Source organism: Phymastichus coffea, unplaced genomic scaffold (genome assembly GCF_024137745.1).
Source record: "Phymastichus coffea isolate CEN01 unplaced genomic scaffold, Cenicafe_Pcof_1.1 PCOF00013, whole genome shotgun sequence".
Lineage (NCBI taxonomy): Eukaryota > Metazoa > Arthropoda > Insecta > Hymenoptera > Eulophidae > Phymastichus > Phymastichus coffea.
The window spans coordinates 6,233,006-6,258,623 of NW_026706824.1; the positions used below are offsets into that span (position 1 = coordinate 6,233,006).

Genomic DNA, 25,618 nt, shown 5'->3' on the forward strand with positions numbered 1-25,618 from the left:
AGTGGAAAATGTTTTTAAAAAAAGCTCGAAATAACTTTACCTAATCGAGCACTGACAGATCATGATATATAGTAAGAAAATATGCTAAAATACTAAAAATTGCAAATTTTCGAGGTGTTTTCATGCGTGATGCTCTACCGACCGATCGACCTCAATATCAAGAGACAACTATTGTAAATTTAAATAAGAAACGTGGACCAGGTACTCATTGCGTTGCATATAAAAAGAAAGGTGATGAGGTTATGTATTTTGATAACTTTGGTACTTCAATCACCTATACATCTATTGCTTTATCTCAAAGTTATTAGAATCATGGATAATTATATTAGATATCAAGATTTTAATACATATAATTGCGGTAATCTTTGTCTCAAATTTTTTTTAAACAAACTATAGAAAAGACAACTAGTATAAAATATACTCATTCGACGAATGACTATTATTTGATATGAATCTGTCATGGAGAATACACTGACATTGAGTCTCTCGGGAACATCATCCGTACTCGAATCATATTATTTTCCACCGATCGAATTGATACCAAACAAAAAATACGTTCTTGGTGTAGTTGAGCTATTAACATTTAATTCAATACCAAACATTGCCGTTGGTTATAATAAGTTTTACATTGAAGGTCAAGAAGCTATCACTTTACCGACTGATAGCTACGAAATAGACAACATTAAAAGCTTTCTCAAAGAAGCATTAGCACCTAAAGGTATATCCAAATTTAGCCAGAAACTAAATAATAATACTTTACGTAGTTTCATTCAGTGCAGTCAAAAAATACATTTTGAACCAGAAGATTCTATTGGATCAATTTTAGTCTTCTCTAAAGGCACGCTCGTTGAAAACGAAACACAGTTCGACTTACCCGTCACTACGAGGGTGGTCCGATAGGGTGGTACTTAGCCTCACCGCCCTAAGGCGCCACTCTTGCAAAAGAAATATTCTAGCACGTAGTACAACCTTCTCGATGGTTACTGTCAAGATTTCAGCCGGATCGGAGTTGTAGATTATTTTTGAGAGCGTGTGAAAGCAAGTGCGTCCGTTGATTTTTGTAAAATGGAAAAAAAGCAGTATTGGTCGGTGATTCGATTCTTATTTTTGGAAGGAAAATCGCGCAGCGAAATCAAAAAGCGCTTAGATGCTGTGTACGGTGACTCTTCTCCTTCGATGGCAACCGTCAAAAAATGGTTTAACGAGTTTCAACGTGGTCGCAACGGATTTTTGAAGAGCCACGTCCAGGTGCTCCGAAAACGGCTACCACGGAGGATAACGTGACAAAAATTCACGATCTCGTATTAGCAGATCGACGATTAAAGGTGCGCGAGATAGCTAAGATCGTAGGCATCTCAAAAGACCGCGTGGGTCATGTTCTGGATGAAATTTTGGGCATGAGAAAGCTGTCGGCGCGATGGGTGCCGCGTTTGCTCATTCCGGACAACAAGCGCAACCGTGAGACAACTTCAGAGCAATGTCTGACGCTATTTAAGCGCAATCCGAAGGAGTTTCTGCGTTGTTTCGTGACAGTCGACGAAACATGGATCCACTGGTATATACCAGAGACCAAGGAACAGTCAAAGCAGTGGACTTTACCCGACGAAAGTGCTCCGAAGAAGGCGAAGATTGCCCCATCGGCCGGAAAGGTGATGGCCACCGTTTTCTGGGATTCACAAGGTGTGATCTACATCGACTGCCTGGAGAGGGGCAAAACGGTCACAGGGCTGTACTATGCCGAATTATTGGACCGATTCGACGTCGAATTGTAGAAAAAACGGCCCCATTTGACGAAGAAAAAAGTGCTCTTCCACCATGACAACGCACCGGCTCACACCTCCGCCGTCGTCATGGCCAAATTGCTCGAATTAGGCTACGAACTGCTGCCCCATCCACCATATTCTCCAGATTTAGCCCCGTGCGACTTCTTTTTGTTCCAAACTTGAAAAAGTCACTCGCCGGGCAGAAATTTGAGTCGAATGAGGAGGTAATCGCTGCCACGGAAGCCTACTTTTCAGACCTTGAGGAAACATATTTTCTAGACAGGTTAAAGAAGTTGGAGCATCGCTGGGCCAAGTGTATCGAACTAAAAGGAGACTATGTTGAAAAATAAAACGCCACTTTTCCAAAATTTTCGTTTTTCTTTTGTAGGCTAAGTACTTATCGGACCACCCTCGTATACTTAAAGTCAACGCTTTACGTGTAGAGTGTAATATTACTACAGGCTCGTACATAAACAATCGCAAAATACATACTATATATATTAATTTATAGCCCTGCGGGCCATAAATCCGCATCTATGGCCCACTTTTTCGGGCGATAAGTACAACATAAGGGTCCGGTACACTGACGGTCTTACAATTACGGCCCGATAGAATGACGGTCTTTTTTTCAATCACGAACGCGCAATCGTATCGATAGTTTTAAGTTAGTTTATAACAGCTTATGTATGTTATATTGACTAATAAAATTTTTCAAGCAAAATTCATTCATTTCAAGGTAATAACAAATTTTGAATTTAAATAACAGCAGTGTAGTATAATTCTAATTTTTAATAATATTGAAATATTTATAATTATTAAACAATTAAAAAAAAATTTGTTAGTTGTTTGAAATAATTTGAAATAATAAATTTACAATCTCAAAAACCTATTGCATTAAAGTTTTCATTTTGTGATATTAGAAAATAAAGCTTATCTTTCAAAATTTACTTTTATTAAACATGCCTTTAACATGTAAAGATATAAAACTATAAAACTTACAAAACTTTTATCTAAAAACAATATAGTGTAACAGGCTGCCGTTTAGTTGCTAAACTTAAGCAATGGTAATTGCCTAACGGCCAACCGGTGCTCTGCTAACTGCGTGCTTGGAGCACGCTAACTCACCTTATGCCGGCGTGCGCTTGCGCTGGGTTCTCGTAGCGAACCAACTCCTATGCTCGTGCTAGCCGCTAGAGGTGCTGATGCACTTGTTTGTCAGCGCTCCGTCGACTGCCGCCGATAACTTACTCGACGAACGACTCTATCTATCGCGCTCGCGACGATCTATGCTGAATTCTCGATGCGCTCGAAACAAAACATAAACATAAACATAAACATAAACACCGGTGCAAGGTGAAATGAAATAATAAGGTCGTCTCGTATTACTCACGAACTACTTTATTACAATAACCAAATCTCATACACGGGAAGAGTAGCCGAGAGTGTTGGACGCACGCGATGTGTACAAGGGTAATTGAATGGAGAGAGAGAGAGAATTAATTCCGCGGACGCCGCGGACTAATCGCACGCGCAACAATATTAACAAAATTCACCGCGCACGCTGCGCGGGATCGCACACAAAATCAATGTAAAAGTGCAGCGTACTTGCCGCACGGATGATAAGGATACGGTGGCCAACCGTATCCGCCTACAAAACAAAGAGTTGCCGCTGCAACCTGCCTCGGCTACTATTGCTGGGCTGCGCTGCAAATGCTGCTTCTGGGCTGTTGTTTCAGCTGTTGTTAATGTGCACGAGGTGCTGGACACGCACTTAATTCACCACACTCAGCACAGAATATCTTTTGTCACTCCTATATACACTCCTTGACACTGCTGTTCAATAACGTGACTCGGTAAAGGACAACGATGCAGCTAGGCTGACGAACTCAGCTGTACTGACTCGCTAGCCCTCCCCTCCCGGTCGTTGCCCCTAACGCTCTCTCTCTCTCTCTCTCTCTCTCTCTCTCTCTCTCTCTCTCTCTCTCTCTAACCTAAGCCGATCACGGCTATTTCGCATAGCCACGTTTGACGGTGTGCGTGAGTCGTAACGATTTTCGGCAATCGTTGCAATAGATATATCAAATCTTCATATATGCTATTTCATAAAGACATCTACAAGTTTTTAAAAATCTTATTGAAATCATAAAACTACTTTAAAATATTACTATTTGTGAATTACACAGTTATTTAAAATAATTGACTTGTATGAACCAGCTTCCAACTTTACTTCACAATTCATGAACACCAAAGATGTACCATCATCTGTTAATTCTAATCCGTACAGGCCAGCATCAGGGTCATATAATACTGAAAATGTTCTTTCGAGTGTTCCATTTCTTTTAGTCTGGTTTCCAACAATTAAACTCTCACTAATAGCTGACTCTTCTGTTTGAGTTTCTGAATTTACCATAATAGCTAATTTTTCTGTTTCAGTTGCTTTACACATTGTTAAAACCTTAGCAACTGTGTTTTGATTAACAATATTATATTCATCTTCGTATGGTTCTTCTGATGATATTTCTAAAGGTAAAGATGCCTCTCGATGAGTAGATGTTGATGGTTCTGCTAATATTTCTAAAGGTAAAGATGTTGATGCGTATGACTGTGATTGCACATTTACAAGTTTAGATTACTTTGAAAGAATAATATCAGAACATATCTGATCATGAATTTTCTTCTTACTAGTTATAGATTCTGCTATATAACTTTTAGCAATTGTTGAAGATTTCCATCCTCCATGTCTCTTCAGTGTAGCTATGTCAGCTCCACCATTCACCAAAAGGGTAGCTGAGGTCCTTCGAAAGCTATGACCAGTGTATCTATTTGTATCAGGTAAATTGAGATACCAAGCCACTTCCTTTGGCATCGAAGCAAATTTATTTTTCCTTATAGGTTGATTTTGACATTTTCCTTGTACGTACTTGACAAAAAATCTATTACTAGTACATTGTGGAGTTCTAAGTTTCATGTATTGTTTGCAGATATCATATAAATCACCAGCTATAGTGAAAGATCTTGTCACTTTGTTCTTTGTAAAATTAACTTTGACAAGTAAAAAATTATCTCCTTCTACTACATCCCTGATCAGTAAATTAACAAATTCCTGTCTCCTTAGCGCACCAAGAACACCAAATATGAGACAAACCTAATAAATTATAAAAATAAATAGTAAATGTTGATCAAATAGTTAATAATTTTAAGCATGTATAAATGTGCAATACCTTTGTAGATAAATATTGCACATCGGGTGCTTCACTCAAAAATTGAGTTTTCCTTTGTTAATACCAATGACTTCTTTGCTTGATATCCTAAATTTTTTGTCTTTATAAACTGGATGAGTGTTGCATACTTGCTAATATCAACTCCATCAAAAGCATTTATAGTGCTTCTCAACATTGAATATATTGGCCATAAACTTGATGGCACATACTTTGATATTAAATCTCCAACGTAAGCCAACAACACATCCTCACAGAAGGAATGACTACCCTTTTGTTTTCTCCAATTCTTGAAAGTGTTATAAACTGCAACGTACAATTGTTGTGATTTTTTAGGCAGCATCTCAAAAAGAACATTTCTAGCTGCGTCTCTGATTTCTTTTGAAACGATTTCTAGTCGTCCACCGTCGTTGGAATTACTACTAGAACTCATTGTACTAATATCTGTCACTATCAGTATACAAGTTAAAAGAAAAAAATTTGATATTATCAAAAATTGAAGAGCGAAGAACTTGAAACTACTGCTTGGAAGAGTAAAGATATAAGTCATGTATATGTATCTATATAAACATGAACACAGATGGTGCCAGGAGAGCGTGTTTTCATGGATCTAACCTCAACCACGTTTTTTCATGATTTTTCTTTTAATTTTATTTTTGACTCGGGGGGGCTGCGCCCCTCACGAATCCCCCCCCCCCCCCCCCCTCCTGCGCCCCAACGCACCCCTGCACCCCACGTGGATGGCGGATTTATGTCCCTCGGGGCTATAAAATAGTGAACGATACTCGGCCGCTAAGTGACATTTAATGGCCCGGCGAGTTTGGGCCCGAGCGCAAGCGAGCACTTATTACCCTTGTATCGTTAATTACTATTTTCCTAGCAGTCCCACTTGGATATTAGATTATAGAAGTTCCCTCTCACGTCATTTACTTTCCAGTCGCTGTGAGGAGCATTGATCATTTTCAAATTCGTACAGTAGATCAAGACGAAAACCTAGTTAACTTTCGAGAAGTCATCACAGTGCGAGTACATATAAAGACCATATCTTAGTAATGGGTATCATTTACAATATAAAGACCGGTCGAGGCTATATTAAGAGACAAAAATGTCAATCAACAACCAGTCTGCAGCGAGCTATCAGACCGCTCACACCTCAGAACATTCAATTCCTGAAAAGCTTGCGACTAAAAGTCGTCGAAAATCATGGAAGAAAATATTGTGCATATTAGTGTGTTGTATAAAACAACAATAACAACAATAACAATATGGAGGGCATTCTAGAGATTCATTCAGCTGTCGCTTTCGATGAGTCTATAGCTCATTATGAAGTTCATGCGCATCAGCCTTATTCATTATCATATTTCAATAATAGCGATGAAATCCATATATCAATTCAACATCAAGATTTATCTCTGCTTCTATCACGCAGTATGATTCATATTTGTGGTTGGTTGACCAAGCCGGACGGTACTACGCCAGTGGAGAACACTTTATTAGTCAACAACGCCCTCTGTCATTTGTTCGAGGAAATACGTTATGAAATTGATAAAGTGAAAAATGTAGGCTTAACAACCCTCATGAAAAATTGGCTTTCACTCAATCCATGTCAGAGCTCTATCGCTGAAAATGCCGGATGGAATGGTGATAACAATGAAGTTTTAATATGTAATGCACTAAGTTTTTTTGATGTGACTATCCCTCTTAGTATGTTGATGGGCTTTGCTGAACATTATCCGAAAATTGTAGTCAATGTCAAGCATGAACTTATTCTCACGAGATCAAGATATGATTTGAAGGCTATTTTAAGCATTCCAGTACGGAATCCTGATGCTTCAGAAAAATCAAAAATTACTTTAACTAAGGTTGAATGGTTGATGCCATATATGATGGTTGCAGACAAAGATAAAATCAAATTACTTAATCAGATTGGACGAGATCGTGCAATTACAATGAGTTATCATACTTGGGAAATGTATGAGTATCCAAATTTACCACGTACATCAAAGCATGTTTGGAGTGTTAAGACTTCCAATCAATTTGAGAAGCATCGCTTTGTTATTTTAGCTTTTCAGACTAAACGTAAATGTTCAGCGAGTGTTAATTCTAGTAATTTTGATCATTGTAATATTAGTAATGTGAAGCTATTCCTCAATTCTCAATGCTATCCGAATGGAAATCTCAATTTAAATATCAATCAAAATCAGTTTGCTGTTTGCTCTACGATATGTATACTAAATTTCAAAACGCTTACTATGGTAAAGAAAACGAGCCGTTACTCAATAAAAAGGATTTCATTAACAAAGTGCCGTTAATAGTTATAGACTGCTGCAAACAAAATGAAACCTTAAAAAGCGCTCCAGTCGATATTCGCCTAGAATTTGAAACTCGGACCGATTTTCCTGAAGATACTGCAGCCTACTGCTTAATATTACACGATCATATTGTACAATATAATCCAATTAGTGATGATGTTAAAAAATTAGTTTTAAATTAACAAGACATTATGTAATCAATGTATACAATGCTTTTCAATAAAAAAGAAAATAAAATTTATATATTGTTGGAATTTAATAAAAACTACCTATAATCATACTATATAGTGACTATTACGCCCTATACTTTCGAATGGTGAGGTATGGTGACTATGACGCCCTCTACTTTCGAATAGTGAGGTATAGGCTTTATATATAATACAAACAAGTGCCTCTACTCTCATAACGGTTTTGGGAGCTAGTAGAGTTCACATTAACTTCAGCATCTTTTCAAATGGATTTCATAATAGATTTTCAAGGCTTTCAAAGTTTAAACGAGACTTTTGTTTGTAAAGAACTCGCATATCTACCATTAGATGTAGATACTGTTCCAACTGTGTTTTTCTTCGAACCACCATATCATTGGTTTCAACTTCCTTTCAAGTGTCGGAAAGTGAATCATTTCTTAGAAACGTGTCATCATGGTTTATTATGGAGATCCGGTCTTATCCCATATAAAAATTTAGCCCGTGTACTAAACAATCATTTAAATAATTTTAGAAATATTTATGTTAAAAGACTAAAAAAGAAACAATGGTTAGAAAAAATTTCACCTGAAAAGTAATTATTTTTATTTTTTTTTGTTAGAAATTAAAATCGTTATTAATTAAAATTGTTTTTCCTATTTTAGGAAAATTTTAGAACTTAAAAGCGAGATGAGATGTCCACCAATGTGCGCACTACCTTACCCATTAGAAACAATATGTACATATCATTACAATAAACCAGCTAACTTTGTATGTGCCGTTACAGATGCACAAAGATTGTTTTTATGGATAAAAGCTAGACGGAAGCAATCTGAAATGGAAGGTATTAATGAAGTTGACAATATTACATATCAAAATTCAACTCAATATTTCAATATAGCGATGTCAACTACTGAAAATAAAGATTATAGACAGACTGTATTATATTCAATATATAGTTGAATGAACAATAAATTAATAATTAAACGAAAATTCTATAAGTTTTATTAATTAATATTCGAATAAAATTAACTGTGAGGTTGAAAGGTTCCCGAAATCTAATGCAACTACTATAGCGCTTGCTTAGAGAAAGAGAGTGAGAGAGCATCTTCACTATACAGCGTATGCGCCTAGCAAGCTAGAGACGCTACCCCCTCTCCAAGGGCTATACTGCGCACGCTCCTAGCAAGCAGCTAGAAACGCTACCCCCTCTCCGTGAGCCTAGACTCAGCCAGCATAAGATTACTAACGAAGTGCCCTACTATCGGAGGAGAGCGAGAGAGAGAGAGACAATTTTTATTATGTAATTTATTTATTTATTTATTTTTATTTATTTATACAATTATTAAATATAATATTAATTATTACAATTATTTATATATATATTTATTTATTTACATAATGTTTTTTTTTATTTTTTTTTACTGTATGGTTTGGAAAGTTGTGTTGGCTTTCGAACCATTCCTGGATACATCATATTCACGGTTTCTATTTTCTTAAGTTTTATTTTCCGCTTGTTGGTGGCGGTGGTAGTGGCGGTGGTGGTGGCGGTGGCGGTGACATCAGTGGTGGTGGTGGTGGCGGTGGCAATAGTGGTGGTGGTGATGGTGATGTTAGTGGTAGCGATGGTATCGGTGGTAGTGGTGGTGGTAGTAGTGGTGGTGGTGGTGTTAACGGCAGTAGACTTTGCCCTTAGAAGGGCATTTTCAATACTGCATAAGGGCTCTCGAGCAACATCGTTTATCTGAAAAAAAATAATAATTTTTTAAATTTTAATTTTATAATTAATGATATGATTATTAAAAAATTATACCTTAAAAAATTTTTCGTTTCGACCAACACCTTTTCGGATGCAGTCTTTTTAGCTACAGGCTTTTCGGCTGCAGGCTTTTCGGCTGCAGCCTTTTTGATTACAGCCTGTTCGGCTGCAGACTTTTCGGCTGCAGACTTTTCGGCGACAGCCTTTTCGATTGCAGCCTGTTCGGCTGCAGCTTTCTTGACTGTAGCCCTTTCACCTGCAGCTTTTTTGGTTGCAGCCCTTTCAGCTGCAGCTTTTTCGGCTGCAGCCCTTTCGACTGCAGCCCTTTGAACAGCGGCTCTTTGGGCATCAGTCCGCTGTCTTGCTCAGCAAACTCCAATATGTGCTGCAACTGAAAAAAAACAATATTTATATATTTATATGAAGCAAATTATAAAAAAGTAGAATTTCTTACCTCGATCACCCCCTGCAGCAGCTGGCCAATTCTCAGTTTTTGAGCAGGATCGACCATGATTGAACGAAGCTGAAAAAAATATATACGAGGTGTGATCAAAAAGTAAGATGAATTTTGAAATTTAGCGGGCTACGTCCGTTCGATCTTCGACTTTTTTATTTGGTTATGTCGGTACACTCGTCTAGAACATACGTTCCAAATTTCAGCTTTGTAGTATGTTTGGTTTGTTTGTGAGAGGCATCAAGGTTAGAAGTGTTTTGCGTGCTCCACGATTTGCTGCTGTCTAAAAACATGGATCAAAGAGTTTGCATTAAATTTTGTGTGAAAAATGGAATCAAATGTTCCAAAACACTTGAAATGCTGAAAGTGGCATACGGTGAGTCTACTTTAAGCCAAAAAAATGTTTACAAGTGGTATAAACTCTTCCAAGAAGGCCGAGAAGACACCGACGACGAACCTCGTTCTGGACGCCCCAGCACATCAACAACTGATGAGAATGTTGAAGAAGTGAAGAAAATAGTGTTGGGAAATCGTCGAATTACCATTAGAGAAATTGCTGATGATATTGGCATCTCATTTGGTTCGTGCCAATCCATTTTGACGAGTGTTTTAAACATGAGACGTGTGTCAGCTAAGTTTGTTCCGAAATTGCTCAATTTCGACTAAAAGAAACGTCGCATGAGCATCGCCCAAGAGCTACTGAATGACGTCAACGATGATCCAGATTTACTCAACAGGGTTATAACAGGTGACGAAACATGGGTATACGGTTATGACGTCGAGACTAAGACTCAATCGTCCCAGTGGAGGCATTCTGGATCACCATGACCAAAAAAAGCACGCCAAGTTCGATCAAATGTAAAGGTTTTGCTTACAGTTTTCTTTGACTGCAGGGGCGTGGTGCATCATGAGTTCTTGCCACAGGGTAGAACAGTAAATAAGGAATATTACTTGCAAGTTATGCGCAATTTGCGCGAAGCAATCCGCCAGAAACGTCCGAATTTGTGGAAAAATAAAAATTGTCTTTTGCACCATGATAACACCCCTGCTCACACATCGTTGCTTGTGCGCGAATTTTTGGCTAAAACCAACACAGTAACGATGCCACAGGCACCGTATTCCCCAGATCTGGCCCCCTGTGACTTCTTCTTGTTCCCAAAACTGAAGAGGCCCATGAAAGGACGGCGTTTTGCCACGATTGAGGAGATAAAGACGGCATCGAAGGATGAACTAAACAAGATCACAAAAAATGATTTTTTGAAATGCTTTGAGGATTGGAAAAAGCGTTGGCACAAGTGCATTATATCCAAGGGGGATTACTTTGAAGGAGATAAAATAAAAATTGATGAATAAATAAATATTTTTTGCGAAAAATAAAAATTCACCTTACTTTTTGATCACACCTCGTATAAGATTATAATAATTAAAAATAAATATATAATAAAATTACTTTCGAATGATCAAATTCCTAGTAGTAAATGGTAAAATGATGCTGTCGGAATGCCTGCCAGCAGGTTTGGAGGAGTCTAAAAAAAAGATATATAAATTAAATTATAATATTAATATAAAGATTGCTTTTTTTTCTTACATTCGACATGATAACGATCATAGCATTTATTGTTCTTGTAATTTCGATTGGATTCGTGATACACTTTTTTTTTTAATCACTTTAAAGAATTTTTAAGAAGTCTTCTTTTGGAGACCTAGTCTACTAATGAAAGATTTTCTGAAAATGAAGACGTTTTTATTTCGTTCCTCCCAAAAGTTTCCTACTCTCGAAACTCCATTCAAAATTAGTGAAAGTATTGTTTTTCAATGGAAGAGGTAATAAATTTAGTTTTAGTTGCTCAGTATGCGATTCGTAATTAAGATACAAGGTAACTTCAAAAGAAAAAGGTAAAACGATTACGTCTTAAACCCTCAGTATGAGAGAAAACGCCGTCAGAGAGTGCATTCTGAGAAAACACATAAACATGCGACTCTGAAAAACAAAAAACAAAAAAGGTGGGGGGGGGGGCACTCTGTCGACGGGGCCCACTGGCACGCGGGAGGTGTCAAACGAAAAACAAATGCCTTTTAAACACTCAGCGTGGGGTCTCACCTTAAATTAATGAGGTAAAACGCCATCAGAGAGTGCATTTTGAGAAAATACATAAGCATGCGACTCTGAAAAACAAAAAAACAATAAAAAACAAAAAAAGGTGGGGGGGGGGGCACTCTGTCGAAGGGGACCACTTACACGTGGAAGGTGTCAAACGAAAAACAAATGCCTTTTAAACACTCAGCATGGGGTTTCACCTTAAATTAAGTGGTATCACTACCGCGACACCTTCATCGGGCGGCCTCTTTGTGTCCCAGAACATACATATATCCCTTATACATTGGCGGCACGTGGGAGGTGTCAAACGAACATCAAATGCCCTTGAAACACTCAGCATAGGGCCCACTGGTAAGCGGGTGGTGTCAAAGGTACATCAAATGCCTTTTAGACACTCAGCATGGGGTTTGATCATAAATTAAAAGGTGTCACGGTAGTGTCACGCCAAGTATCTGCAGGCGACTTTGGTTCTCCTTAGAGGTGGGGCTGGCTGTAGTCGCAGACAAAGCTGTTGCCCGTAGGGTTGGCTTTCCTTTCAGCTATCCCAAACTGCACTCTCTGCACGCTCTCGCGACTATACTTGGACTCCCGCACGCACTTTTTCTCGCGCTCGTCTCGCGGCCGCTCAGCGGCGCTCGCTCTTCTCCCTACCTTGACCTATTAGTTAGGCGGCACGCGACGCGTCGCCTATCCCTGCATAGGCATAATGCTCTCTCTCTCTCTCTCTTTTTCTCACTCTCTCCGTGCTCCTTAACGTATTCCTGCGCTCAGCTCCGCTGGCCCCTCCTCGGCGCTAAAACAAAAAGGCCAAGTATTAGGCGCATACTTTAATGCGCCCAACGTTGGCCACCACGCCTTGCCGAGTGGAGAAGGAGAGAGAAACGCAGACGAGAAACCGGCATACGGTCTGCTCTCGTCACAAGCGGAATTTTATTTATTTGAAATACATAGATATGATTAATTATTAATAAACACACTATCATGACCTGTGATCTATCAAAAACGAGATATTTACGTCGCGTTCTTTGTCCGGTACAGCGATAACGTATATTACGGAGTAATTCTGTCTACAATTGTATTGCATGGATTTCTCTTCTGTGTATTTAGTAAAAGCTTCTACTCACAGATATGTGACTTATTTGAAAGACGCAATAAAGCTCTGTACATATTTAAATGTTTCGCTCGATACTCTTACTGATGTTGTTGTTTATCTCATCCTTGCCTACAATATGAATATGAAATTGAATTATCCTTGCACATTTCGTATATTCACGCATATTTTTCACCATTGAAATCTTTTCAACATGCGCTGAAATACAGTAAAGAATAAAACATTTTTAAATCAGTGTTATACAAGAAAACAAACTACTTGGAAACTGATTTTAACTTGGCATTAAAAAGATTAAATTATTGTATTGGAGTAGAAGATTGTTCGTTTAGAATCAATTCTATTCCATTTATTAATAAGCATAATATCAAATAGAAATCGTTCCATATAAAAGATTCCGTAAGCCCAAATAAAAATTTAAATTGTTAATGTCAAAATAATATGAGTTCCAAGTAATTCCCTTGTTTGAATAACACTGATTCCAGATCGTTTTCGATACTCTACTTTACATCAATATATAATAAAAAAATTTCTTGGTGAACGAAACAAACAATTAGATATATTACATTGCATTGAAAAATATGTACACATCTTCGAGATTTCCATATTTATTGACCTAGTGGTTACCTTTCCTAAAAAAATATGCAAAGTGGACGGGGGAAGGATTAAAATACACCCCTCGCAAAAATTAAGGGTATAAAAAAATTTGTCAAATGTTTGGCTGATTTTTAACAGGTGGTATTTCAGTGAGAAATGGTCGTACAGTAAATAAAAAAATAAAGCTATTGAAGCATGAAGACTCTAGTTTTTAGTTTTTTTGTTTAAAAATTTTTTGGAGCTCCGTATTTCATGCAATCCTTATACAAAGCGCAAAAAAAATTTTATCCAAATTTTTTACATTTTGTTTCTTACTCTACGGGCACGGAAAAATTTGTTCGAGCTACGCCAATACATAGGTCATTTAACCTGTTTATTCAGCTTCACGCTGCTTTTCGCGGAGCTCAATTACGATCATTTGTCTCCGAGATATCGAACTTTGAATGCAACAGGATCCTTTTGCATTTAAAATTCGATATCTCTGGAACTACTGGTCGCACAGCGAGCGGACACCGAATTTCATCATCTGCATAAAATTTCCGATGAAATATAGTCAAATGTTGGTAAAGAGAAAAATTTTTTTCTATCTCTAACATTGAATTGAAAAAAGTGAAAAAAAGTGACATTTTCCCCTTTTTTGGTTACTTGACTGTATCTTCAGTAATATGGGCGGAAAAGGTACGGTTAAAGAGAAATTTTACAGTCTAATGTCCCCCAAAGAATCCCCTAAATTTTTGGAGCGATTGGTTCAGCGGTTTTTCCGGACCAATTGATCAAAGTTTATAAAAAATTAAAGGAGCAAGGTTTTTGTTCCTTAACTTGAAGCAAACTTTTTAAAAATCAAAAAATTCAATTTTTTTTCGTCTGTTTACACGATTTTGTGTCTGTTTACGATTAATTTTGAAAAAAATCGAAAAAAAAAACATTTTTTTTCAAAAATCAAAAAAACATTTTTCAAAAATAAAAAAAAAATTTTTTCCACTAACTATAAAATATTGTTCTCTAGCGATTGATGACCGATTTACTGCCGGCATTAGCGTTATCCAAAGCATACCACGTGGAGGTTGCTCGGTCGGATTTATGCTTCTTTTGTGCTCACGCACGTGTGCGAGTGATTTTTGGAAGGAAGAGACTCCGTGGCTCGTCAGCTCCACAGTATTTTACGACTCCAAACTCACTTTCCAAAGTGTGTGTGTGTGTGTGTGTGCGTGTGTGTGTGTGTGTGTGTTTAGTATCGAGTATTTCCGCCTCTGCTCTGAATCACAGCTTGCAATCGCTGCCACATATTGGAAATGCAATTGCGGATCATCCGCTGAGGAATCTGACGCCAAACTCTTATCAAAGCAATCTCTAATTTAGCTAAATTTTGGAGGTTTGGGTAACTCTGACGAAATCGGCGGCCCAATATGTCCCAGACATGCTCAATTGGATTGAGATCAGGACTCATTGCAGGATGCTTTAACAACTGAATGTCGTTTCTCTCGAAGAATCGACGAGTGAAGTTTGCCGTATGAGGTCTTGCGTTATCCTGCATAAGAATGAATCTTCTCGCGTTTCTCCATATTGGTAACACATGAGGTCTCAGAATCTGGTCGATATAACGCCTGGCATTGAGGTTATCTCGAACAATAACCAAAGGAGTTCGAGATCCTCGTGAAATTCCCGCCCAAAACATTACTGATCCTCCATTGTAAGCGGCTACTGAACGCATCAAGCGTTGTGCATAATGTTCTCCTGTACGGTGCCAAACTCGAGGTCTTCTGTCGTTACCATACAGACAAAATTGAGATTCATCTGAGAAAAGAACATTGTTCCAGTTTCTCATGGGCCAGTTCATATGGTTACGAGCATACTGCAAACGAGCTCTACGATGTGCAGCGGTCAACATCGGCTCACGAGCAGCATTTCGAGCACGCAATCCAGCTTCGTGAAGGCGATTCCTTACTGTTGTTCGAGAAATGTTTCGAGGCGGTCTTTGTTTTTGTTGTAGTAGTCGTTGTTGTTGTTGTTGTTGTTGTTATCGTTGATGTTGTTGTCGTTGTCGTTGTTGTTGTTGTTGTTATCGTTGATGTCGTTGTCGTTGATGTTGACGGTTGGGGAAGTTTTGGGCGATGATGTTTGCTGGAGCAAAAGGTTCTTGAAGGGCGTGTCGAATGATCGTCTAGGCGAGTCGTCTCTCGATGTCGGCCTTGTCCAGGACGTCGCTCGAATCGATTTGTTTCCAGGTATCGGTTGTAGGCACGAGACACTACTGAGGGACTAACACCTAGTCGTTCATCCACCTGCCGATACCTATACCCCTCCTGAACAAGAGTTACTAGCTGAGCGACTTCTGGGGCAGATAAATGCAGCCTCGGAGGCATTATGAATAAAATTAATGTTTACGAGAATCAAGCAGCTATCAAAAAGTTCTTTAGAATTTACGAAAAGAAAAGTATAATTTTGAAAAAAACTGTTGAGTGGTTTTTTACTAAAAAGTCGAAGAGTTTAGAAAAAAACTGTTTTTTTTTTATAACGTTTTGGCTTCACAGAAGACGTTAAAAACTTATCGCGCGGAATTTCACAGACCGAGTAATGGATACGCCTTAGGGGTATCAACTTCGATTTTTTTCAAATCAATTTTTTTTAAGCGTAATTGAGGCTTGAATTTATCCATGACCTAAATGAATCAAAATGAGTGACTAATTGATTATTAATTTTTTTTCAGTAAAGAAATTGAAAATGTTATTTTTTTTTCAATTAAAAAAATAATTTTTTTTTCAAGGGTACATCAGTCATCAATCACGATGACTAAAGAACCATATTTTATAGTCAGTGGAAAAATTGAAGAAAAATTTTTTTTTTGATTTTTGAAAAAAAATGTTTTTGTTTTCCATTTTTTTCGAAATTCATCGTAAACAGACATAAAATTGTGTAAACAGACGAAAAAAAAATGGAATTTTTTGATTTTTAAAAAGTTTGCTTCAAGTTAAGGAACAAAAACCTTGTTGGTCAATTGGTTCGAAAAAACCGCTGAACCGATCGCTCCAAAAATTTAGGGGGTTCTTTGGGGAATATTAGACTGTAAAATTTCTCTTTAACCGTAACTTTTCCGCTCATACTACTGAAGATACAGTCAAGTAACCAAAAGAGGGGAATATGTCACTTTTTTTCACTTTTTTCAATTCAATGTTTGAGATGGAAAAAAATTTTTCTCTTTACCAACGTTTGACTATATTTCATCGGAAATTTTATGCAGATGATGAAATTCGGTGTTCGCTCGCTGTGCGACCAGTAGTTCCAGAGATATCGAATTTTGAATACAAAAGGATCCTGTTGCATTCAAAGTTCGATATCTCGGAGACAAATGATCGTAATTAAGCTCCGCGAAAAGCAGCGTGAAGCTGAATAAACAGTTTAAAAGACCTATGTATTGGCGTAGCTCGAACAAATTTTTCCATGCCCGTAGAGTAAGAAACAAAATGTAAAAAATTTGGATAAATTGTTTTTGCGCTTTGTATAAGGATTGCATGAAATACGGAGCTCCAAAAAATTTTTAAACAAAAAAACTAAAAACTAGAGTCTTCTAGCTTCAACAGCTTTATTTTTTTATTTACTGTACGACCATTTCTCACTGAAATACCACCTGTTGAAAATCAGCCAAAAATTTGACTAATTTTTTTATTCCCTTAATTTTTGCGAGGAGTGTATAAGATTTCACAATTTCCAATAAAAACTTTACTATAATACTCGTATCTTCGATTATCAAAATGTATTGACAGGAAGTGTCATTTTTAACTTAGCATTTGATTTCACATATGATTTTATTGTTTGGCACAAACTAAAATTCTATTTTTCTTACAGAAAACACTATGCTCTCAACAAACCTGTTTGGGAAGCGTCATGTCATCATTGGGGCATGGAAATGAAGTAAGAAAATCAGAAGAAATATTAAAATATGCAAAAGATTTTCTTCAACAATATTTTTCGACCATAAAGAGGTACGTATCGTGATGATAGGCTGATAATTCTTGTATTGTTGCTGCCCGATTATTAATAAGGAAATCAGTTGTACGAAATAAAGAAAAACAGTGATACTTTATAGACTGATTATATTTATTGATTCTATGAAACATACATAGAATGTTATACACTATTTACAAAGCGAGAACCTAGGATCAAACCCCCCAGAGTCATATGAAGGTTATAATTGAGGTGCAATGTCAAGTACATATATGATAATAAAATTTTCTGCTCTCTTTCATTTCTAAAATAAAAAATAGCGGTTTCCATTTCAAAAAATGTTGACCTTGAATCGATTTTAAATAATGACCTTGTGGCCAATATTAAGTCTGCTATTATTTTTTTGAACCAAACCTAGTAACGGAGAATCTCGGCTAGGCCGATTTCGTTCGTTTGGCTCTCGCAAAGGTCCGCGCGCCGCGTCAACCGGAGACTTTGTGCGTGTGGCACGCACACTTATGCGTGGATTTTTGTTTTGAGGTGCTGTGTACGGGCTGAGCTGATGGCTGGAGCGATCGAGATGGCGTAGAAGAAGAAGAAGAGAGAGAGAGAGAGAGAGCGCGCGCTCTAGTTGCGGATCACCGCTGAAAATTTAAGAGTATCTGCTGGGCTTAAGCAAAGAAAAGGTCACGCGCGCGGATTTAACCGAAGTTAATAGTTTTTCGGAGTTGGTCCCGTGACTTCGTCAACGTTTTCGTTTTCGGAAACAGGCCTGGTGCGCGGACGAGTATTAGAGCGTGAGGCTGGGTCGCGTCCAGCCGTGTTCCGAAGGATACCCGACACCGGTGCTGTGGGTAACCGGCGAGGTGCATAGGTGCGCGCGCGAGTTGTTTTGACGTGCTACAGTACCGAGCAACGGAGAGGTGACGAAAACAACCACAACAGCAATTAGCGAGCGAAACAACGGATAGAGGCAGCAGTATTGTGGAGCAAGCGAGAGACCGAGCAAGAGGACAAATAACGACAACAAACATCAGTGAGACGGTCAGCGCGGAGCACACCAGTAACGTCACACTGCGGAGCGCTCTAGCCGTCAGAGAGGCTGAAGGTCGAGGTCGGTGCAGTGTTTTTCTCTTGAATCTCTCTCTCTCTCTCTTTCTCTCTTGCATGTTTGGGCGCCAGCTTATGGGTGGTAGCACGGCAGAACTGCTGGTTACCTCGTTGATAGTTTAACGGCGAAAAGTATTTTGTCGGGCATTGATTGTAATATTTTGTTTTCACAAGGGAATCGGCAGGCTGACCAGCCACCGATTTACCTTCGCGTTCACGTTTGTTATTGTGCCGCTCGTAGTGTATAAGCGCGAGATCGCCGTCTTGTATCCTATTATTGATAATTAAAGGATTAGTGTGTTTATCCGCTGTTGTGTTTATTCGCCGCTGTATCACTCCTCATCCCGATTTCGAATCTGTGCGTTTAACTTGTTTATGCTCGACGCGTTATTCAGTCGAGGGAACGTCTTTTGTTTCCCGAATCCCCGAATAAATAATTCGTGGACGGCCGCGAGTAACCCAGCCGGCAACGGTCGCTAATTCTCCGTTACAACTTTTTTTTTTACGACATAGAAACGTTAGACGTGTTTTATGTGCTCAGCGATTTTCTGCTGTCGAAAACAATGGATCAAAGAGCTTGCATGAAATTTTTTGTAAAAAATGGAATTAAGTGCTCCAAAACACTTGAAATGTTGACAGTGGCATACGGTGACTCTACTTTTAACCCATTAAGGCCCATGCCAAAACAGCATGAGACAGCGTTAAACTAACTATGTGATTCATAGCATAAGTGAAAAAAAAGTACCTTTGTTTTGTCTTTTGCCATTTGCAATAGTTTATAAAAAATTATTTAAACAAATTACCATAAATATAATATTTTTAAAAACTGATTGCGGCAATCGATTCTACGGGAAAAAATATGACAAAAAAATATATAACGTTTTCTTGTCAAACTTTAAATTGTTAGTGTAAAAGTGCAATAAACAATTGCAGATCGGACAGGCTCACCTGTATACGCCAAATCCGAAGCAAAATCAATGGCCTATACCGTCAACCTATCTATGCCGTCCATAGCATATATGAAAAAAAATTACCTATATTTTTCATTTTGCCATTTCCAATTGTTTATATAAAATTATTTAAAGAAATTACCAAAAAAGTTAAAATATTCATTCAGTTTCTTTCACGTGTTCATCTTGATGTTTTCTCCACAGAGGTATAGAACATTTTTGGCAAAAAAATTCAGTTCTTGTTACACACGATGCTGATGAACATTTCTTGTACAGACCTTGTATCATATTGTGTGCATTGGATGATAGTTCACTGGACTTCTTTCGCTTGTTAGAACGTTTACTCGTAAACTTCTGGAGAGAGTATTCGCAAACCTCTTCCACAATTTACATAGAACCTTTTGGCAAGTCCGGATGGAGATGATATCTATAAATTTTGATCCAATCGTTAGCTCACCACTCAAACGTGATCTCTAGCACCGTTTTCACACCTTTATAATAAAATAAAAATTTTTTCAAATCATCCACTCAACGATTAGGTTGTAGTACTCGTATATTCATAACCACCGATATCAAACTTTCGGATGGATAGACTTTATAGTCATTTCCTAGCGTCAATTTTAAGTCTGACCAGAAAACGTTATATACGAGTACGTTTTTGTCATATTTTTTTTCGTAGAATCGATTGCCACAATCAGTCTTTGAAAATATTAACTTTTTTGGTAATTTGATAAAATGATTTTTTATAAACAATTGCAAATGGCAAAAGAAAAAACACGGATAATTTTTTTTTCACTTATGCTATGAATGGCATAGTTAGATTTACGGTATAGACTATTGATTTTGCTTGGGATATAGCGTATACAGGTGTGAAGTCGGTTGACGAGATATTTCTCAGGCGCACTTTGTGGTCTATCCTTTCGGACAATAACCGGGACGTACGTTGCCACTCTCGTGGGAAATTCTCTTTTTGGCGACGGAGGATTGAAGCTTTACTATACCACACGCTTGGCAATATAGTTATGCTTCGCGTTATTTTACCACACTCTTGGCTATAAAATAACGTAAGAGGGAGCCTATCTAATATGCACTCGACCACACGCTTGGCAAGCGAGTATAACTAACTAAAATAAAAAAAAGGTCGTACGCGAAACTAGGAAAGAAAAAAATGAGGAAAGAAATGAACCGAAAATTATCAAAAAATTAAATGAAAGAAATTAGAGTTTTGATTGTTTTATTTAAATTCGTTTACTTACTTTTGTACTTATTTTTCCACACACACGGAGGTACTTTTTATAAAATACTGAACTGAACGAACTGAACGAACTGAAAAAAAACTGTCTAATTTTCTTCAAGAGCTTCCTTTTATACTTTTCGCAAGAGACTCCCACTCTAAATTCCTTGTCATTTTTTGGAAGGAAGAACTCAAATTTTCCTGATTCAATTAGTTGAAAAATTTGGGCACTGTCTTAAGCGTGAGCGAAATTCGATCCCTAATTGCTGGGAGGCGGAGTGTGCGGGAATGGCCTCATTTAAGTGTTTTGGGCCCTCTTCATACAGATGGCCCTCTATGTACTGTCACGTCAATACAAAGAATAAGTACGTGACGAATTATGATAAGTAAATAACGGGTTATGGTAACAAACCGGGTATCGGTAATTTAATTTTCTATTATATCAACCCTCCCGGGAACATTTGTAAATCTATCTAGCGGGATAGATTAGTCTAAGCACGTCTCCATAATATTTCCGTGAATATTACTCACCGCATATTAGTTCGGCAAAAACACAGGAAGGGGCACATCAGCCTACGGTGTAAAAAGGCTGGATCGGGATCCGCAAAACACAGTACAGTTGAGCAGTTTGGCAGTTCAGAGCAATTCAGTTCACACAGCATACGTTTCGCGCAGTACTAATTGAGTTATTTTTTAAGTCTAACTATCCGGCTACTCAGAACCGGAATTATACTCTGCTAAGCATTATAAAAATTGTCTTTAAACAATCAATCGTAAATCAAGTGCAAACACTGGAGACTGTTCTTAAAAACCTTTTCTGAAATCCAATCCTAATAAGGTAAGAAACTAAGTTATCTACTAAAAACGCGCTACATATAATAAAGGCGCTATCCCTTTAACCAATCTCTGCTTAACTCCTGACTAAGATCCAACTTTTACCAACGCAACAGTATTTGTATACATTATTACGTCTAGCAGTAACATCTCCTCGCCTAGACATAACAGTACTATTTTCATCTTTAATTATTTAAATTAATTTTATCTAAATGCAATTGTGTGTGTGATACTCTAATTCTACTAATACAAAAATATTATTTAATCTATAATAAAACTAAAGTATAGAAAAAAAGTTAAGGATTATATTTATCTGATAACAAACAAGATTTCAATAGTTTTAATTATTAATTTGTAACGGTCCTATTTATGAGCTATTTATTAAATCACTGAATTACTGCAACTAGTCTAACGTATCTATCTGTTTATTCAAATCAATACATTAAGCGACGCTACCTCACTGTTTACGCGATTGTATACAAATAAGAGTCGAATCAATATAAACAGCGTGACGTCACAAAGTAATATACATAGACATAATGATTTTGGATATTAAGAAAAATATGTTAATTAGAGATAATTTTAATATAACAAAGTATTGATTATATAGATTTTAGCATGTAGATTCATAATATTATAACAAAAATTACAATCAATTATAAAATAATAATGAATATCAATAAGCAAAGTTGATTTATTTATTACGTTAACATATGAAATATTAGAAAAATGTAAATAATTCATATGCAAAGTGAATAAGCATAGAACATGAGTAAGAATAGGTTTAATTAATAACAGCTGAATAATAACTGTTATTAGTAAATAAACAATTAACAATTTATTTAAACAATAAGCTATATATAGAACGAAAATATTAAGTTTATACTTGATAATGATAACTTTATGATTTAGAAATCTTAGATAATTAATCTATGCAACGGTAGTCGATTCAATTAATCGAACCGTTCGCGATTCTGATTTTCGCGCGTTAGTTCTAAGTATTGAGAGAGAGAGGGGGCGCGCGATCTTTTGAATTAGCAGTTACGTCTCAGCTGTTACTTGTGTAGTACCGCCAAAATAGTTTAGCACAGTGTTCCAACGATTTGCCAATAAAAAAGTTTATTTGGAATTTGGATACGTGTGCAAGGGTGAGCGAGGAAGCAGCAACAGTAGCAGCATCACGGAAGCAGCAGCAAAATCGACAGCAATTATACAGTAGATTTGCGATCGAGGCAGCATAGCTGATTCGGATCGGAGGAGCATCTTTAATTTGCTTCAACAATTACGGCTGATCACCGTAATTGCACCGCAGGGTAGGTGCACCTCCCTTAATTATCGCGTGACAAAATACATTTGATATTTTGTACAACGGTGTTAGCGTTAATTTTTTGTATTCGCGTCGAGCGTTAGATCGCGCCAATTTTCGTATCTTCTCTCTCTTTCTTTCTCACCGAAAGTTATTTAATTGTAAATCCTATTTGCGTGCGTCAGTCTTTTGGCCCGACAAACACTGTAGAGATTTTTATTAATAAAATCTATTAAACTTATTCGCCGATTTCGTCATATAATTTTTTCCTAGTAGTTTAAACAATTGGAAAAAGCTTAGGTTTTAATCCTATTATAGCTAGGGGATTAAGTGGATTAGGAGTAAAGTCGCTTACACTTGAAACTCATTGTGTGTCACAAGGCACGTGACTTAAGGTGAGTTCAACTCTGCTTGATCGAAGACAACTAAGTTAAGTCAGCTGACGTTGAGGCGAATATACGTATTAACATACGTGTTAACGGAGCGGCGGCTTGCTCTGCATCGTGGGAGTTTGTTCTTAAATAAATTTCTCATTTTGCAGATTTATCCCCCCGTTACATGGCGCCCAACTGGTATTAAGACCCGTGTCGTGCGAATAGGATAGTGCGTCGAAGGTAATCGACGCACGAGAGAGAGAGACGATTGCGCGAGCGCTTAGGAAGGTTTGAGCGGGTGGTAGAGCGAGATCGTGAGCGGTACGCCCTCTGCTGGAGAAAAAACGAAACCACTTCGAACCTTTGGTTAAAAATCGTTAAGATTATTGTAAAAAGGGCCGAAAGCGATAATTATTGGTAGGTCGAAGTGATTTCAGATCGTACGGGAGAATCAGGTGTTAACCCATTTCAGCCACAGTTTGGTGAATCAAGGGGGGTTGGTAACACCTAATCAACGATAAAGCAGAGAGCGCGACCCAAGCGTGCAGTCCAAATATTAGCCAGGCGGAGCAAGCAAACAGCAGGCTCCGACCTTAGGTAGGATATTTTTATAATATTTATAGAAAGTTTGCGGAGACTGCACGCGCTCATAATCTCCTTTTAAAAGGCCTTATAAAAGGAGGCATTAAAAGTAGTAACACTAAATAGTGTACACCCCGCTCATACCTTGAGTGATAGGAAGCGGTAGTGGTCGATTAGGCCGAAATTTTAAACCTCAACCGCATCCTACACCCGTGCGGAGGCAAGATGGCTCTGTTGTCAGCTCAAATCGACAATTGGGCATTAGAGCTGACTTCCGCACAGCGCGAACACTATTTAGCGGATTTGGAGCTGCGCAAGGATGGAAGTGTCATCCAATAGGCGGCTAGGCTTGGGAGATGGTTGCTGGGTGAGTACACCGCCACAGATTTTCAAGAGACCACGCACAGCAAAGAGGTAGCGGGGCGCAGGAGGCGATCCCAACAAGCGTGGCTCGACACAGTCTGTGACGAGTTGGAAAACTCCAACGCGGATGATAACAGCGACCATCCCCTCAGGATCATCAATAGGGGGGGAATATCATTGACTGATATGTCAAGAACATTCACCTGCCCGGATGAGGACTCTGAGGGTGAAGCCAGCCGCCAAGAAGAGGATGAACTCATCCAGAAGGCCCTCAGCACGCAAGAGCAGGAGAAGGGGGAGAGGAGACGGAGCAATTTGGATCCCAGGTCGCAGGAATCCTGCACTCGGAAGGAACCTCAGGAAGAATTATCCTTGAGTGAAGCCTTCCGAGAGATAGAGTATCTGAAGGAGGGAGTAGACCATAACCAAAAGTTGGTAGGTTGAATCCTAGAAACCCTTCAGACTCTGCAGGGATTACAGGTGTGTGCGGAGCGCGAGGCGCAGGACATGCGCATACGAATTCGAGAGCTGGAAGACGCAATGCATGATATAGCCAGTGCTAACCGTGCTTCTCAGCGTGACTCGATTCAACCGCGCTCCGGACGTAATGTGGACTTTCAGGACACATTCACCTGTCAATACGACTCGGGGATTCCGGGGAGTACACCGGCTCCTCCAAGACCAATACCTAGGAGAAGGGACGTCACCACACCGGAAGTCCTCCAACGAAGAGGAGGTAAAGAGGATCCGGAAGTTTATGGGAGATACGCACCCGTTCGACAGAGGAGTCGAAGCGGATCATCTGGCACCGGACATCAGATATTCTCAGGGTTCTCCACAACCTGAGATGTTGGGAAAATTGTCCGCGGATGGAAATTGAGGTTTGCGGGCAGTAGGGCACAGAGCGTAGATACGTTTCTGTCGAGGTTGGAGGATCTGCGCGTAGGTGCAGGACTAACTGACGACGAAGTGCTTTGTTCCATATCAGAGATCCTCGAAGGTAACGCGAGGACCTGGTACGATAACAACAAGTACCAGTGGATCAGTGATGACGAGTTCGTCGCGGACGCCCGGGATTGGTTTGGCACAAGTACGCAACAGCAACAAAGGCTGTTGCAGGAAGCCCAGAACCGGTTCCAGAGTGAGGACGAACTAGTACGAGACTAAGTGTCCAACCTGGTGGCTCTTGTCAATAGACTAGAACCGCCCATGCCCTTGGAGAGGTTATTAGACCTACTCCATGCAAACCTCCTTCTAAGCACTCAAATCCAGCTGTGTCGGAGCGAGATGACGTCGATACGCGAATTCAACAGGAGGGCGACCGAGGTACAAAACACCTTATCTTATGGTCGCCGTCCACGTGTATTCGCTGACCCCAACTCGACGATCTTCCCTCAGCATGCCTACCAGCCGAGCTAAAGAACGGCTG

General features: G+C 38.6%; 1 protein-coding gene across 1 annotated transcript in view; it reads left to right on the forward strand.

Annotated features, from left to right (window-relative positions):
- LOC131673221 (nitric oxide synthase-like) overlaps window positions 1–25,618 on the forward strand; it is a 1,857,253-nt gene that overhangs the window by 192,768 nt on the left and 1,638,867 nt on the right. Inside the window, exon 2 of the mRNA XM_058951052.1 lies at window positions 17,338–17,474. Within this exon, the coding sequence (XP_058807035.1) occupies window positions 17,338–17,474 (137 nt within the window). The remainder of the gene's footprint in view (window positions 1–17,337; window positions 17,475–25,618) is intronic.